The sequence below is a fragment of the Callorhinus ursinus genome, unplaced genomic scaffold (genome assembly GCF_003265705.2).
Source record: "Callorhinus ursinus isolate GAN/ISIS: 27379988/994484 unplaced genomic scaffold, GSC_fseal_2.0 scaffold4, whole genome shotgun sequence".
Classification (NCBI taxonomy): Eukaryota; Metazoa; Chordata; class Mammalia; order Carnivora; family Otariidae; genus Callorhinus; species Callorhinus ursinus.
Window position 1 is genome coordinate 147,780,245 of NW_027397066.1, and position 18,625 is coordinate 147,798,869.

General features: G+C 38.9%; 1 protein-coding gene across 3 annotated transcripts in view; it reads left to right on the forward strand.

Annotated features, from left to right (window-relative positions):
- GALNT7 (polypeptide N-acetylgalactosaminyltransferase 7) overlaps positions 1-18,409 on the forward strand; it is a 148,584-nt gene extending 130,175 nt beyond the window's left edge. For 2 of the 3 annotated variants that reach the window (XM_025874466.2, XM_025874465.2), the window contains exons 8-12: positions 764-886; positions 6,961-7,179; positions 11,602-11,700; positions 12,413-12,541; positions 15,952-18,409. In XM_025874466.2, the coding sequence (XP_025730251.1) occupies positions 764-886; positions 6,961-7,179; positions 11,602-11,700; positions 12,413-12,541; positions 15,952-16,089 (708 nt within the window). In that variant the 3' untranslated portion in view covers positions 16,090-18,409. The remainder of the gene's footprint in view (positions 1-763; positions 887-6,960; positions 7,180-11,601; positions 11,701-12,412; positions 12,542-15,951) is intronic. The other variant, XM_073892499.1, reaches the window with a different exon arrangement.
- The last annotated feature ends 216 nt before the right edge of the window (positions 18,410-18,625 follow it).

Genomic DNA, 18,625 nt, shown 5'->3' on the forward strand with positions numbered 1-18,625 from the left:
TACTGGAGGGAGAATTTGAGGCAAACTAGAAAGGTGGGCATGATATTGATAAGCAGAGATAAAGGAAGGGGAAGGAGACCTCAGAGCAAATAGACTGGGGAAAAGTACAAAGGTGGGAACATGAAGAATGCGTTCAGGAAACGGTGAGGAGCCCAGTGTAGCAGAATCTGACAGCCTGAGTAAGAAATACACCCAAGAAGAGCAAGTGGACAGGTACGTTAGGATTGTTTGGAGGAGGGCCTCTAATGCTGAGCCAAGAGGTTTCTACTGAATTTAATAAGCAGGGGTAACTTATTGAAGATACCAAGCAAGGGAATAACATGACCCAAAGTTGCCCTTCAGCTAGAATAATCTTACTATACATAGGGATAGCACTGATTTGAGAGAAGCTGGAGGTGAAGAAGCCAATTTGGAGGTTATTATAATAATCAGCCAGGTGGGAAATCCATTAGCCGTGGAAATGGTGAATGATATCAGGAATGAGGAATCTGAGTGACTTTGCAAGGTGACACTGGGCAAAGGGTGTTTAAAGCTACAAGTACACAAGGGGCCCTGAGTCGCAGAATATTACTGCATTCTTATGGCCTTGTTTGTTATTATATGAGTTTGAAAAACACATTATTTTAGGATCTGTTTCATTTATGAATTCCCCATGGGCACTGTTATCTAATTTAGGTTTTATATTTACATTTATGAGAGAAATTTTCAAGTATAATTTATTTTGATGTTTGAAACAACTTCCACATGTGTTTTTCCTTGACAGATATGGCAGTGTGGTGGTAAATTACTGTTTGTCCCCTGCTCTCGTGTTGGACACATCTACCGTCTCGAGGGCTGGCAAGGGAATCCTCCGCCCATTTATGTCGGGTCTTCTCCAACTCTAAAGGTGAGTCTTTGGATACAAGGAGAGAAGCCTAGGGAGCTCTGTACCACACGTGCCTCATTGATATACCACACCCTGTGGTAGTCACTTTAGTGGCTGCTCCCTGAATGCGATAAATCTTTTAAGCAGTCAGCGCTGGTTCTCCCTTTTAACTTAAGCTGGACTTATTCATGAAACACCTTATCGTTTTTGTTTTGTTTTGTTTTGTCTTGTTGAAGTAGAGTTGACATACAATACAGGTGTACACAGGTATTCAACATGTATATACGTTGTGAAGTGATCACAATAAATCTGGCTACCATCTGTCACCATAAAAGTTGTTACAATATTATTAACTCTGTTCCCTATGCTGTGCATTGCTCCCCTTCCCCTGTGTCACCCATCTGCTCACCCGTCTAACTCCAGCAACCGTCTGTTTGTCCTCTGCGTCTATGAATCTGTTTCTGCTTTGTTTGTTTGTTTGGTCTTTTAGATCCCACATAGAAGTGAAATCATATGGTATTTGTCTTTCTTTGCCTTACTTATTTCACTTACTATAATACCAGCCATGTTGTCCATTTGGGTCCATCTGTGTTCTAACAAATGGCAAGATTTCATTCTTTTTTATGGCTGAGTAATATTCCATTGTGTTTGTGTGTGTGTGTGTGTGTGTGTATGTGTGTGTATGTGAGTGTGTATATATCTGTATACCCCACATCTTTATCTATCAGTATTATCCATGGACACTTAGGTTGCTTCCATATCTTGGCTATTGTAATTATAAACTGTATTATAATTATAAACTGTATTATAAATAATGCTGCAATGAACATAGGGGCATGTATATCTTTTTGAATTCGTGTTTTTGTTTTTTTAAAGATTTTATTTATTTATTTGAGAGAGAGAATGAGAGACAGAGAGCACGAGAGGAAAGAGGGTCAGAGGGAGAAGCAGACCCCCCCGCTGAGCAGGGAGCCTGATGTGGGACTCGATCCCGGGACTCCAGGATCATGACCTGAGCCAAAGGCAGTCGCTTAACCAACTGAGCCACCCAGGAGCCCTGAATTAGTGTTTTTGTACTCTAGGGATAAATACTCAGAAGTAGAATTGCTAGGTTGTATGGTAGTTCTGTTTTCAATTTTTTGAGGCATCTCCATACTGTTTTCCATAGTGGCTGCACCAATTTGCATTTTCAAAAACAGCACACAAGTGTTACCTTTTCTTCATATCTTCACCAACACTTGTTATTTCTTGTCTTTTTGATGGTAGCCATTCTGACAGGTGTGAGATGATATCTCATTGTGGTTTTGATTTGTGTTTCCCTGATGATGAGTGAGGTTAAGTAACTTTTCATGTGTCTGTTGGACACCTGTCTGTCTTTTTTGGAGAAATGTCTGTTCAGGTCATCTGCCCATTTTTTAAGTGGGTTGTTTGCTTTTTGATATTGACTCATGTGAGTTCTTTATATATTTTGGATATTAACCCCTGTTTGGTTGGATCATTTGCAAATATCCTCCCATTCAGTAGAATGTCTTTTCATTTTTTTGATGATTTCCTTCACCATACAAAAGCTATTTAGTTTGATGTAGTCCCATTTGTTTATTTTCTTTTGTTGCACTTGCCTGAGGAGATAGATCCAAAAAAATGTTGTCCAAGAGCTTGCTTCCAATGTTTTCTTAGGAGTTTTATGGTTTTAGGTCTTATATTTAAGTCTTTAGTCCATTTTGAGTTTATTTTGTATATGGTAAAAGAAAGCCATCCAGTTTCATTCTTTTGCAAGTAGCTGTCCAGTTTTCCTAACATTTATTAAAGAAACTGTCTTTTCCCCTTTGCCTCATTTGTCAAAGATTAATTGACCATATAAGTATGGGTTTATTTCTGGACTCTGTTCTGTTCCATTGAGGTATGAATCTGTTTTTGTGCCAGTACCATACTGTTTTGATTGCTATAACTTTGTAGTATAATTTGAAATCAGGGAGCATGACACCTCCAGGTTTGTTCTTCTTTCTCAAGATTGCTTTGGCTATTCAGGGTCTTTTATGGTTCCACACAAATTGTAGGATTATTTGTTCTCGTTCTATGAAAAATACTATTGGTATTTTGATAGAGATTGCACTGAATCTGTAAATTGCTTTGGGTTGTATGGACATTTTAATAATATTGATTCTTCCGATCCATGGTGTGGTGTATCTTTCCATTTTTTTGTGTGTCATCTTTAATTTCTTTCATCAACATCTTACAGTTTTTGGAGTATGGGTCTTTCACCTCCTTAGTTAAATTTATTTCTAGATTTTTTTTTGATGCAATTGTAAATGGATTATTTTCTTAATTTCTTTTTCCAATAGTTCATTATTAGTGTATAGAAATGCAACTGGCTTATGTATATTAATTTCATATCCTACAACTTAACTGAATTCATTTATTAGTTCTAATAGCTTTTTGGTAGAGTCTTTAGGGTTTTCTATGTAAAGTGTCATGTCATCTGCAAATAGTGACAGTTTAACTTCTTCTTTCCCAGTTTGGATGCTTTTTATTTCTTTTTTTATCCGACTGCCATGGCTAGGACTTCCAACACTAAGTTGAATAAAAGTGGCAAGAGTGGGCATCCTTGTCCCAGATCTTAGATGGAAATCTTTTGGCTTTTCATCATTGAGTATGATGTTAGCTTGTGAGCGTGTCATATATGGCTTCCATTATGTTGAAGTATGTTTCCTCTATACTCACCTTGTTGAGAATTTTTATCATAAATGCATGTTGAATTTTATCAAATCCTTTTTCTGCACCCATTGAGAAAATTATATGATTTTTCTTTTTATTAATGTGGTGTATCATGTTGACTGATTTGTGGACATTGAACCATCCTTGCATCCCTGGAATAAATTCCACTTGATCATGGTGTATAATCCTTTCAATGTATTGTTGAATTCAGCTTGCTGACATTTTGTTGAGGATTTTTGCATCTATGTTTATCAGGGATCTTATTATTTTTTAAGATTATTCGTTGTATCCCATTCTGATTTAAGATTTCTATATTGAATGTTCTCTGTGAGAAGACATCTCAGACAAACTAAAAAAAAAAACTGCCACTCCGTAGGAAAGTAGTTGAAAGGAAAATACCAGCTTCTACTATTTTCACATGAGTAAAATATTATTTTTGTTTGGTCTAAAAAAATTAATCATTAGGAGCTTGTGCAGTAAACAAAATCAAATTTTTGAACAATGCTTGCAAAAGATTAGTATCTTTTGTCCCTCAAACCAGGGACAAAGCAAAAAAGCCTCACATATAGGCCAGATGTCCCACTCCTAGGAAGATGAAGTCCTCTATTCTTGACTGAGCAACTTTGAAGTTTCTTTAGTTGGGCTGCTTTCATAAATTCTGAGAGCATAGGAGTCTGATTCCATTCATTTTCTGGAGCCCTTAAACCAAGTCAAAAGCAGAAGGAAGTTTATTATTGGCTGCAGATGCAACTTGGAAATGTTCCTTAACGGGAAATAGATAATAGAAGCAGAGATGGAAAGGTCTTAGCATGAACACAGGTTCCTAACTAGCCAAATTATCATAGAAATGGCCAAATGGAGCCCCGGCTACAAGAGGAGATGAGATTAAAATATCCGCGATAAAACAGAGCACCAAATTAATACCAGGCCAGACTGGCATTGCAGGAAAAGAACCTGCCCTTGGAGTTGGACCCATAAACATGAAGAATTAATGGAAAGTCACATTGATTCATGAAGGCCTGTGCTACAAGGGAAAGGAAAAGAGATGAGAGGGAAATCTTTATCCACTCTAAAAATTAACTGTACATATCATAAAAATGACATAAAAATGTAATATTCGTGAGTGCCTAGAGTGTGCCAGGCACTTTTTTTCCCCCTCCATCATCCACTGCAACCACAGCGTTCCAATGGCTTACATCTATTTATCCAGCTCGTCTGTCTTCTTGGAGCTTCCGACTTTGATAGGCAGTTGTCCCCTAGAATTTTCTTCTTAGATGACCCTCAGGCATTTCAAACTCAATGTAGTCAAAGCTGAACTTTTAACTTTTTCTCAAAAGCAATTCCTTTTCCTGCATTCTCTGTTTGCCCATGAATGTAACTTAGAGGGGGATGTTAGGGTAGTCTTCCTCCCTTCCCTCCCACCTTACCGAGCCCTGAAGATTCTACCTCATACATATTTCTAAAATCCGTTCCTTTCTGTGCTTCGCGCAGGTGCTCGAATCTCTCTCATGGATATTAAATAGCCTCCTACTTGGCTGTCTCTCATCAGCTACAACCCCCTTCAGTCCATCTTCCATTCACCACCAGTGTTATTCCCCTGAAAATTAAATCTGATGTCTGTACCTGTTTAAAGCCTTTTGATGGCCCTCAGCTAAAGGATAAAATTCAAAGTCCTTAAAAAAGAATAATAATAATAGCTAACACTTTTTGAGTGCTTGGTATATACCAGACACTAAATGCTTTTTCATATTCACAAAACACAAGCTATATTGTGGAAAACTACTTGCAGGACTCCAAATGCACCATGCTATGTCACACTTCTTTTGGGTTTCTCTTTACCCTGAATGCCATTCCCACATAATGAACCACTCCTTCAAGACTGAGCTGTCCTGGGCCCCTCCATGCTGCCCCTCTGGCCTTTTCCTTCCCAAACAATGAAATGCTCCCTCTTTGTGTTGCTGTAACCGTATGTGTCTGCACTGAATTCATCACGTTCATTAGTATCTAGAAGACTTGGGCTGTGTCTAATTTTGGATGACTTTGCAAAAGTTAAGACAAATATTTAGCAATAACATTATGTGTTCTTGTGCGATACTACCACATACAACTTTTTTGGAACCCAGGGGCTTTTGCAACAGCATGCCTGTGTTCACCCTTTGGTAGTCATAGCCTGGGAGAATCTTTTTTTTTTTTTTCAAAGATTTATTTATTTATTTGAGAGAACGAGAATGAGAGAGAGAGAGTACATGAGAGGGGGGAGGGTTAGAGGGAGAAGCAGGCTCCTCGCCGAGCAGGGAGCCCGATGCGGGACTCGATCCCGGGACTCCAGGACCATGACCTGAGCTGAAGGCAGTCGCTTAACCAACTGAGCCACCCAGGCGCCCTGTAGCCTGGGAGAATCTTAACCTGAACGCAAGGTGTTTTCTTTTTTTAATTTAAATTCAATTAGCCAACATGGAGTACATCATTAGTTTCTGCTGCACAAGATGTTTTCTACTCCTGATGTAAATCAGGGCTCAGCAACGATGGCCTTTAGACCAAATCCAGCCCATTTTAGTAAATAAAGTGATAGCGGGCACCAGCACACCCCTCTGCCTGCGTGCTATGTAAGCTACCTTCTCATGACAACAGCAGAGTTGAGTAGTTGCTACAGAGGCTGCGTGGCCCACTGTTGCCAAAGATCCTTACTCTCTGGCCTTTTGTAGAGAAAATTTGCTAGGACTAGATTATGTACTCAATCTGTCATAATATTCGTGTCCGCATGCATTCATTCCATTAAACCTTAGAATATAGGTCTTTGTCAGTTTTCACAGTATCAGCTTATTTTATTGTTCCTTAATTGCTTTTCCTTAAAATGCATCAACTGGGGAAAATATCCGGTTAATTCTGGGTGATAGCAAATGTTTCTATTATAGTCATAGCATGACCCAAAAAGCCACTTGCAAACAGAGCTATTGTTTTTTTGTGATGGTTTCTGAAATGAGTCTTTTCCCTACACATGCTCGTAGTGTGGTTCTAATAGAAAGAGATTCTTCTGGGTAAAGGAGCATCCATGTCCAGCCAGCCTCTCCTAAACCCTTTCTGAACTTCACCTTCTTCCTGTAGACGGTGGATAGAACATACGATCTTAGAATATACGATCTTTACAGCTCGGTGATGTCAGATTCTGCGTCCGTCACTTCTTAGTTGAACATGCATGATATTTTATCCTTAGCAATTGACATATTCGGGTCATTAGCTCACTTGCATTTGTTTAATTAAATATCAGGTCCTATTGAGATGAGTTTGTTATATGTTGGTCATATTTCATGTGTCTAAGATGGGCTATTTATGGCATTGCAGATATTTTTCTTTTTCTAACAATATCTTCTTTTTCACAGAATTATGTTAGAGTTGTAGAGGTTTGGTGGGATGAATACAAAGACTACTTCTATGCTAGTCGTCCTGAATCAAAGGCATTACCCTATGGAGATATATCTGAGCTGAAAAAATTTCGAGAAGATCACAACTGCAAAAGTTTCAAATGGTTCATGGAAGAAATAGCTTATGACATAACTTCACACTACCCTTTGCCACCCAAAAATGTCGAATGGGGAGAAGTAAGTACTGGCCAGTATTTAGGTCTCAAAATGTGTGTGTTTGGGGACGGAGTTTGGGAGAAGGCAGAGAGATAATGGAAATATGTGAGTGAAAGAGAAGAATTCTTGGGGCAAAGTTTCTCTAAAAACTGTATGGTAACCTCCCCCACCTTTCCACCAGACCGTTAACACCTCCCCTGATGCCCCCCACCCCCACCCAACCACTGTGTCCCCTGCTCTCAGCTTTTGGACTTACGGCTCTCCGTCCTGGAATGACATCCACTCCCTGCAGCTCCTCCTGCCCCTCCCTCCAAGTCCTATTCCTGGCTAATTCCAATTATCCTATTGCTCTCAATTTAGAAAGCACCAATTCTAAAAATCCTTTCTTATTCATCCCCCACCCAGTCAGAAAGACTGAGTTCTTGATCTTTCCATGGGTTCTCATAACAGCCAGTCTCCATGCTCGGGGCCTGGTTCACCATCGTGTCTCATTGGACTAATGCAGAGACCCCCATATACAATACAAAGACTGAGTTCTTGATCTTTCCATGGGTTCTCATAGCAGCCAGTCTCCATGCTCAGGAGCTGGTTCACCATTGTGTCCCAATGGACTAATGCAGAGAGCCCCATATACAATAGGCACTCAAACAATGCTTGTCAAATGAATGAATGAATTAATGGTAACTGAAAATAAGTAAATCAGGCCAAGGCATTGATTGGTGTTGTCATTTGTTTTTCCAGACTTGCCTTTGTAACCTCATTTCTGATTTTATGCACGTGTATTAAACGTGCCATGAACTTTCAAACCTAGGTACTGTTGCTTAGTTACGTATTCAACAGCTACTGGTCAAGGGCCTGCTGTGTGCCAGTCACTTTTCTAGACATGAAACAAGACAGGCATGTCCTTTTCATCAGGGGAAAGTTCTCTCCCCTTGGGCTAGTGGGGGAAAGAGACAACAACAGGGAAGACAAGACAGGTAATGGCAGATGGTGGTGAGGCCTACAAAGGAAATAAACAGGTGATGTTCAGGAGGATGTAGGGACAGATTACGGAAGCCTTCTTTGAAGAGGTGGCATTTAATCTGAGATCTGAATGATATACCAGAGAGCCAAGAGAGAGTGTTCCAAGCAGAGAAAATGGTGAGGTTGGAGGCTCTGAGTCAGGAAATGCTTTGCCTTTGTGATAATCAGAAAAGAGGAGATTAATGAGGAGGGAGGCCTTTATCCTGTGGGTGTAGGAAGCCATGGGAGGGTTTTAAGGAGGTAACATAAATTGATTTATGCTTTGCTTTTTAATTACCCTGTTGTGAGGGTTTAGAGTAGAAACAGGGATGCCAGTTAGGAAACCTAGTAGGGTAGTTCTGGTGAGAAGCGATGGGAGCTGAGACCAGGAAGTCAAAAATGGAATGCAGAGAAGCACACCGATGTGAGACACATAATTCTTCTGGAGGCAGATCGCTGATGGATGGGGGTGTGAAGGATGTGGGCCAAGATGACTAGTTTTGGTTTTCCTTTGAGTAGCCGCTGAGGTGGGGGTGCTGGTGGAGGGGATGGGGGGAGGGTTGGGAATGGCAAGTTCTTTCTCGGCCTTCTGGTCGTGTGAGGTGCCCACTAGACGGCCAGGTGCAGCTGTGAAATTGAAGCCCAGAAAAGAGGAATGTACATTTGGAGCCATCGGCAGGTTCATTGTTTCATGAAACCGAATGAACTCACCTAGGGAGAAAATAGAGACAGATAAAAGACGGAATCCAGCCTTGAGGGATTCCAACATTTAGAGTTGGAATAAAAGAAACCGACCCTTATGCTGTTCACCTCTTGGTTTAATACCATCCCCCCCCCCGGCCCCGCCCTCCCATACTCTTATTTCACCTCTGTGTTCTAGTGTAGCAAACCGTGTGTGACTCCCAACTAAACCATGAGTCCCTGGAAGTCCAGACCAGATTTTGGTACTCTTAAATCTCCAAGCACACCCGATTAATGTAGTGCCTTTTACATAAAAGGAATGACTCCTCCTGGTGACTCCTCTTGGTCAGTCTCCTGACTTTGAAACCATCTACATGCCGACGACTCTCACATTTCTATCTCTAGCCCAAATCTGTCTCCTGGAGCCCAGACAAGTACCTGCAACATGCTACTTGTTATCTCCACTGGATTGTCTAACAGAGACTTCAAACTCAGCATATCCAAAACTGAGCTCCCTATCTCCCCTCCCAGCCAGTCTTTGCGGATCGCTCAGACCAAAAACTTTGGCTACTCCTTTGTCTCCTCTTCTCTCGCACTTCACATCCAGTTCCCAGATCTGAGCCCTTCTTACTGTGCTTTAAGCCACTACATCTCTGAGATTAACTTTGCCTCCCTGCAGCCTGTTCTCAAGCAGCAGAGTGATCTCTTTAAACTGTGAATCAGGTCATGTAACTCCTCTGTTAGAAACGGGCGGTGGAGTGAAGGCAGAGCCCTTCCTAGTGGCCTTGAGGCCACTGTACAATCTGGCCCCGTTGTTCTCCGACCTCTCCTTCTGCTTCTCTCCCCACTCCGTGCCGGCCCCACCGCTCCCCCCTTTACCCGCACGCTCCTGCTGTTCCCTCTGCCCGAAAGCAAAGTCAGCCTCTACGCCGGGCCTGACATTTATACAGCCGGCCCTTGAACAACATGGGTTCGAACTGCACAGGTTTACTTATACACGCATTTTCTTCCAGTATAGGAAATGTATTTTCTCTTCCTTATGATTTTCTTTTCTTTTTTTTTTTTTAAGATTTTATTTGAGAGAGCACACGCATGAGCCGGGGTGGGGGTGGGGGAGGGGCAGAGGGAGAAGCAGGCTCCCCGCTGAGCAGGGAGCCCGACGTAGGGCTTGATCCCAGGACCCAGGGATCATGACCTGAGCCCAAGGCAGACACTTGACTGACTGAGCCACCCAGGCGACCCTCTTCCTTATGATCTCCTTAACATTTTTCTTTTCTCTCGCTTGCTTTATTGTAAGAATATAGTATATAATACATATAACATACAAAGTATGTGTTAATTGACTCTGTTTGTTGTTGGTAAGGCTTCGGGTCAATAGTATGCTATCAGTAGTGAAGTTTTGGGGAAACCAAAAGTTGCATACAGGTTTTTGACTGTGTAGCAGGTTGGCATCCCTAACCCCTGCGTTGTTCAGGGGTCAATTGTGTATACCTCAACACTGCTCCGATGTTACCTTCTCAGGGAGGGTCTGCCTGCTGTCCCCAAAGCCCTCTTAGTCCCCACCTTGAACTTGCTTTTCTTTTTCTTTTCTCCATGGCACTTACCACTTCCAAACATGGTATGTTTTTTGCTTATATTCTGTCTTTCCCTCCCTAGAATGTAAGCTTGCTGGGGCAAGGATCTTTTATCTATTTTGTTCTCTGGTGTAACAGAGCCTTACAACATGCTGGACAAATACTCACCAAATATTTGATGAATAAAGAAAGTCACGAGTGAATGAATAGGTGGAATTTTCTGTTCTCCCTTTATAAGCTCATCCCTAAATATATCTTCGCTTTAACCTCTGTCCCCACTCTGGCCCCTGTACATTACACCTCACTTCTCAGCATTCCCTGCACATTGCAGGGTAAACCCTTATAAACCTCATGTCTCCCTGGGAACAGTCTTCAGCATTCCTCCAAGCAGGGCGAGAGGCTCCTTTCTCCGCATGCCCATCCCTCTATCCTGCTGGACGCTTAGCTCTCAGTCTCGCTACAGACGTGAGGGCCCTGGCCCATGACTTGATTCTCACCTCGTGTCTTCTAAAGCACTTATCATCATAGGTTGCTCAGTCAATATTTGCTGACTGAAAGAATAAACATTTTTTCCAAATACTATAGTAGTTCATAATTTAGTTAACAAATGCGTAGTATTTCCAGAAAAAGGAAAATGTGCATTCCAAAGATGAACCCCTGTGTTTGCTTCTCACCCACATTATTCATATCAGAGGAAAGTCTCACTGCCTGGCCCATCTGCCCTAACTTTTGTCCCCTGGGCCTCTTGGAGACAGCTGCCAAAATTGTCGCACAGCCATTTCTTACGTATTTAATCTGGTCTAGACATCTAGGGCCAGTGTCTGCTACCACTGGGGTTAGGGAACTGTGCTCTGTTTTCTTCTCATCCACATGAATTCTCATGAACCTGGAATTGTATTTCATATCTTTTTTTTTTCTTCTGCAGTATTTTATCAAAATCTATAGACTAGCGCTCTCAGTTGGAGTAAGCCCATTGCAGTGTGGACTTCAAGACCATAAATGATTTCAGAGACGACTGGCATACTCTGAGCTACTCAAAGACTGACAAGATCGTCTTAACCTAGCATTACACGTACCCAGACTTCCACTGTGAACTGCAGTATTTAGCATGAAACTCTCTTCCCCTATTGCTAGAGCTCACTAAAGCTAAACTGTTGCCTGCTTTTTGGTTCATTCATTTTTGTAGATCAGAGGGCTTGAGACTGTCTACTGCATTGATAGCATGGGGAAGACAAACGGAGGCTTTGTTGAGCTAGGACCCTGCCACAGGATGGGAGGGAATCAGGTAAATAACCATACTTATTAGAGCAGCTAGTCTTACTGATCAGGGGGTTTCATTTGCTTTTTAATTTGATGATTTTGTTTGAGTAAAGTTAAGCATTCTGTAAAAAACCTGAAAGTGCTAAAGCATTTACTTAGATGAGGGGGACAATAGCAGTATTGGGTTTTCACACAAGCAATCCAAATCTGGAATTTATTTCTGATATAAGAGATTAGAATATATTCCTATGTGAGTATATAACCATGTAAGCCTAGCTCTGTAGTAATTTTATTTGCAAATTTTGTTCAGTATTCCACATTTCCCCCTAATAAATTAGCTAGGATGTTACTGCCAGTACAGTATATTTCACTAACATATTTTCTTACTTCCTTAATGTGGGTATTGTTCTTGCCTCTAATTTAGATTGTCAAATGTCATCAGCTCTATTTCCACGTTTTCATCTGCTCACACTGTCAGTACATAATAAATATGTGTTAATGACCCATTCTATATCTAAGAGGCTAAAGAACATAATCCTTTAAGTGTTAGCAGGAGTCTTTGCTAATATGAAAATGAATATAGTTTCTATCTTTGGACATAGAATTCTGAACATACAGAAAAATTATAGAAAAATAAGATAGTCATTGAGTTTAATTATGAGTTAAGTTTCTTTTTTTTTTAAATAATGTGTATCAGCAGAGAAGGTGCCTTGTTATTTTCTTTTTTTTTTTAATAGCTTTTTCGAATCAACGAAGCTAATCAACTCATGCAGTATGACCAGTGTTTGACAAAGGGGCCTGATGGATCCAAAGTTATGATTACACACTGTAATCTAAATGAATTTAAGGAATGGCAGTACTTTAAGGTATTGTGCATTTCGTCTCCTGAAATATTATTTGCTATTTCATTTTAATAATACCTACCACCTGGAATTTAGATGGATAAATCTTAAAATATATATGTATGTATAGATATATGTATATATATGTGTGTGTGTGTTTATATACATACATATATATAAAATTGCATTCATATTGCATTTATATTTCATGTTGTCCAGCAGGTGGAGATAGAGACACATAACACTTAGAAGTCTGGGCCTTCCCAACTTCTTTATCATAACTGGATAAATACTTTTTTAAAGGTCATGTTTAGTTATTCCCTTGACACCACGGGAGCAGGTTTTCTCTTTCAGCTGTGAATATTCCAGGTTCTTTGCCAAGTTGAAGATTCCAACATATTAATGTATTTATGTATAATTTTCAGTGTCTAGACTTGACTAAATCAATTTATTGTGAAACATAAAGCTGGGAAAGCTGCCCCAAACTGAAAGAACCTGGCAACCCTCAACTTTATTTACTCATCTAGTGGTCGTGATCATAACGTGTCTGTCATGCAAGCCCTGACTTGCTAGATAGTGATGTTATTATGACCCGCTTAATATTCCCGGTTATCATCATTCATGGATAATTACTATGAAGTGGTAAGTATGTGTCAGGTGCTGATTTTTTTCCTATAGCATGTTAGAAAGGAGAAGGTTAACATAAACTCTGAAGAACAGAGCATTTATTTCCACAAAGAAAGATGAATAATAGCAGTAAGTGTTATGGGGGTCAGTGAGAACAGTACTAATAAAATAGTAAAAGAAGGGTATGGCAGACCAGAAACTACCATCCAGAAGTAGTTTAATGGATAAAAAAAATGGAATGTACATATTTTAGATATTTTAAAAGCCACAGCATTGAGTACACATTTGTGCATCAGACATTACTAAATATTTCTTGGGGCCCGATGATGTGGTGACTTCAAAAAGAAGCCAAAGCCCATCATACTCTAATGGCAGAAAAGAAAAAACTGCAGAAATGAAAGTAAATAAAATGCCATAGGTTAACAGAGGAGAGATTTAATAGGATGAGTTTCATTGAGGAAGTATCATTGTACCAGATCTTGAGATAGAAAAAGGTTTTTTGTAGAGGATAAACAAGAAAACTGGGTGAGCAAAGGCGGGGAATGAAAGTGTGTAGAAAACTCTAGGACTCATGTTTAGTTTGGTATCCCTAAATTGTAGTCCACATGAAAGAACATTGAACTTCATTTTGTAAGTTTTGGAGAGTGAATGACTTTATTCCAGTGAGAGGAAAACAGTGGATACTTTTAGGAAAATAACTCCAGGAACATTGTGAAGTATGGACTGATAAGCAGATCAGCTCAGTCTGCAGTTCTCAGACTTCCGGTCTCTAGGTTCTCTCTACACTCTTGAAAATTACTGAGAACCCCACAACAGATTTAATTTATCTATGTCATAGCTAAAAATATTTTCTGAATTGCAAATTAAACCTGAGAAATTTTGTAAGCATGTATTTGTATTGTATTATATTTGCACTTATGTATTAATTCATGTAAAAGTTAATGATAACCCTACTACATTATCATTGTTTTATAATTTTGCAAATCCCTTTAAATGTCTGGTTTAATAGAAGACAGCTGGATTCTCATACTGCTTCTGCATTCAATTTGATGTGATATGTTGTTTTGGTTGAAGTATATGAGGAAAATCTAGCCTCAAACATGTGGTTAGAAAAGAGAGGATTAATTTAATAGCCTCTTCAGATAATTGTATTCTTCTTTGATGCTACACCACAGCTAAGTAACTGGTCGTTTCTTATAAGTTTTTTGCAGTGTAGAATCTGAAACCATATCAGTGAACATTTTGCCCTCTGTTACATTAAAATCCATTGATCTGTCTTAAACTCTGAAAGGATCTTTTACTCATGTCTGCTTTTCTAACATCATGCATTGCTTATTTGGAAAATATTGGCTCACTAAGTTTTATAGATCATCCAAATGTTGACACATTGCATTAAACAGTGTCAAAAATTCACAAATATAACCACTGATTTTCATGGTAAAGCTGTCAAGTTCATGGTGGTGGGTACAAGTTTTCCACAACTCTAATTTTTGCTTGAAAAGTCAAATTCTATCAGTGGCAACAAATAGTGTCAGATTAGCGTTGCTGTTTTTTTTTTAAGTGACAGGCTTACTTCATTTTCTAGAAAAAGTCTGCCCAGTACCAAGTTTGAATAACCATAGTTTGTCTAGAGTTGTCCTTTCAAGTAAAAATGACATTACATGAAAAAAGCAGCTAGTTGGACTCTCAGGTCAAACAAATGTTCATGTGCTTTCCTTCTAGATAACCACTGTACTTCACTATGTGGAAGTGCTTTACGCACACTTTATATTTCATCTCAGAATATTTTTAAAAGTATACTCAAGGGTAGGGGCGCCTGGGTGACTCAGTCGGTTAAGCGTCTGGCTCTTGGTTTCGGCTCAAGTCATGATCTCATGGGTCATGGGACCAAGCCCCATACTGGGCTCCGTGCTCAGCCAGGAGTCGGCTTGAGATATACTCCCTCTGCCCCTCCCCCCACTTGCACACAGTACAGTTTCTCACTCTCTTTCTCTCTAAAATAAATAATCTTTTTAAAAAAAGTATACTCAAGGGTCAGGATTTAATAAAACTAATGTTTTACTGTTTCATCACAGAACACCTTTAAGTAAAACTAGCATTTTCTTTCTTAGCTATGGATGTATGGCCACGAATACTGAGACTACTAGCACACTTATGTCACTGCTTGACTTATGCTAAGGCCCCAGCATTTTTACCTGCCATTGCTTTTGCACCATCAGTATACATGTCCGTGCAATGAAAAAGGCAAATGGGGTCTTCGTATTATTATAAAGATAGTTTTGGCCTTACAGACCCAATCTTAGATAGTCTGAGGACTACCATATGAGACGCCCTGAGCTATATTGAAGACATCTACAACAGAGGATGAGGGCTAAACTAAGGCATATGCGGTGGGTCTGGGAAAGGCTATAGATCAGAGACACTGCAAATATCAGTCCTCAATGACTGCTACAATTTGAATGAATAAAGGAAGGTGTAGCATGAAAGGCCTCTGTCCTGAGCCTGGAAGGATGGTACTGCCATTAGCCAGGGTGGGAACTGAAGAAAGAAGTAGGTTTGGAGGGGAAGACAATGAAATGAAGTTTCTATACCATTGAATTTGAGGTACCGGCAGTACATTATGACTTAACAATAAAAGGACTCAGAAGACTGATAAATCAGGAAAAATCCAAAGTCTGAGGTATGGTTGGTTTAAGCCTATCCTATCTGCTGGAATTCTCTTCTTGCAAAAGCCAGGTAATGACTTCGAATATCAGTGATACCAAAAGAAGTACAAATTTAAAATTCCTTTGTCCTTTGTTTTCCAGAGCCTGCACAGATTTACTCACATTCCTTCAGGAAAGTGCTTAGATCGTTCAGACGTCCTCCATCAAGTGTTCATCTCCGATTGTGACTCCAGTAAAATGACTCAAAAGTGGGAAATGAACAACATCCATAGCGTTTAGAAAGAATGAAAGAAACCAATAACCTACCTACTGACATATAAATTTATACAGGACTGAAAACCGCCTGAAACCTGCTGCAACTGTTATTAACTCTGTACAGCTCCAAACCCAGAACCTCCTGATCAGTTTGAAGGACGTTGATAAACTGTGATTTTACAATAACATTATCATCTGCAGTTACTGTTTACAAAACTGCTTTTACCTTAAACTTTGTAGATGTTTACATCTTTTTTTGTTTTAAGATGATGTTGGTAATTTGTGCATTTAGCTCTGTTTTATTTAGAACAGAGTTAAAAGCATCCTTGTCTTCTTTGGGATTACACTCAGGGGTCTGAAAGGCAGTTTGATTTTATTTTATTTTTTTTTAAACACACTTGAAAACAAGGTTGGAGTATCCAGACTTTCATATATAACTTGGTGATTATCAACCTGTTGTGTCTTTATTTAATTTTACATCTTTATGAAGCACTGCCACAGGTTCTTAGCCAAGGTGGCCTTCCTTCACAGTCATGCTGCTTTTTTGAAAGGTGAATTTCAACACATTTAGTGCCTCTTTCATTTCTCAGTATATATTTCAAGAGCTTTTGATGAAATTTATAGGATGGTAACGATGGAATTGTCATCTGTATGAGGAACACTTTCACTACTCAAAAATGACTTTATGTGCTACCATTTGTTCTGATACTGAATGTTGTATGGCTTGAAAAAGAAAAGACAGTATAGAACATCCAAGGCTATTTCATAGGATTGAAAATTGTATGGCATTAACTCCCTGACTCGCTGGCATGCCCAACGCTCTCTGTTGATACTGACTCCTAAGATAGCAAAGGGGGTCTACCAACTAGAGAAAAATTGTCCACTGACATCTGGGATTTACTTTTCCCTTATACCTATCACTACAGAAAATTAATTCTTGGTTTTGAAACCTTGAAGTGTGGGGGTAACACAAACAACAAAATACCACTGTAAACACATCCAGGGTTCATTCTGACCAAGGTAAGAATTTCCAAGCCCTTGTTAGATTAATCCTTACAGAACTCCTGTGCGTTACAACCTAAGCTGTGGAACCTCTGAAGCCAAGAGTGAATGGATGTTTCATGTATGTCTTCATCCAAATGAAATCCCCTGCACATTTTTTTAAATTAAAAAAAAAAAAGGCTATTTAAAAATACAATTCATGAACAGATATAAACTTCTGTTAGGTTAGGTGTTAGTTCCCTAGTGTTTCTTTTTTTTTTTTAGGAAGCATATTTCTATTAGTATTTTTCCAGTGAAAAGAAGGCTTGTTTGGATTTCAACATTTATTAAGATAGTACCTACTATAGGAAAACCAAATAGCGCAAGTGGTCAATTAAATTTTAATTTCTAAGTCATAGTCCTTTGTTACCCAAAAGATTAAAATGCTACACTAAGTGCAACAAAAAAAAAAAAAGAGAGAGAGGGAAAAAGCTGATGAAGGGGGAATGGCAAGGAAATTATGCATTTTTGATCCTGTAATCATGGTATCATTACAAGAAAGGAATTTCACAAACTATTGCCAGAGGGAACTATTTTTAATTAAAGCTTAAAAAAGGAAAGAAAAAAAATCTACATTTGTTTAGAAGAAAAGCCTACAAATTTGTTTCTTCCAAGCTTAGCTCTTAAATATGGACAGTCAGAGTTAAACATCCTGAACAGAGTTTTATTTGTAATTTTGACTTGTCAAGTTATATTTTGCTACTGATCTGTGATCAGCCATTTTAACTTTCATGCATCTCTAGGGATGTTTAAAAAGAAATACATTTATATATGCTTATACAACTGCAAAATAAATCAACTATAAAAGGAAACTAAGAGAATTGGTACTTTAATTACTTGTGTCTTTGCAAATAGGCTCCATTTTCCTTGTTGAACTAGATTATAACCTTGTTAACTATGCATAGGCCTAAGAAAGGTGGCACATAAACTGTGCGTGTAAATTTTAAATGAGTATTTTGTGCAATTCGTTGGTACTCTATGAAAATGATTCTATATATTGAAATCAGAAACCTTACCAAACATGAAAAACATCAGAAGCTGCTGCCATATGACTATTTTCTACTGTAGGCTGCTTTGGAAATAATTCCCATATCCTTGCTTTGTAAGTTGATAATATCACTATGCATTTCTACACATTTTATAAATTTGATTTATGCAGATTTTGATACGCTGTATGTTTCTGTAGAAATTGTATAAATATTCAAATTTTATTAGGGATAAATTTGAGAAGTTTATGTATATCTTAAATCTGGGTTGCTTGTTTTTTAGGTGAGAAAAAAATAAAATACTGTATTTTAATCCATTGGGTTTTTTCAGTACTCGTAATCGTTTCTAAATCCAAACACTGCATGCTTGAAATAATTACTTGATTTTATTGTTTATAAGATATAATAACATAATAGCTAAAATATCATATACTATAGTTATATGTTGAGTATGTGCTTGAATATTGGTTATAATTATGCTGGGAATACTTGGAGTTTACTTATCTGTAGGAAGGAAACATAAAGGTTTATTT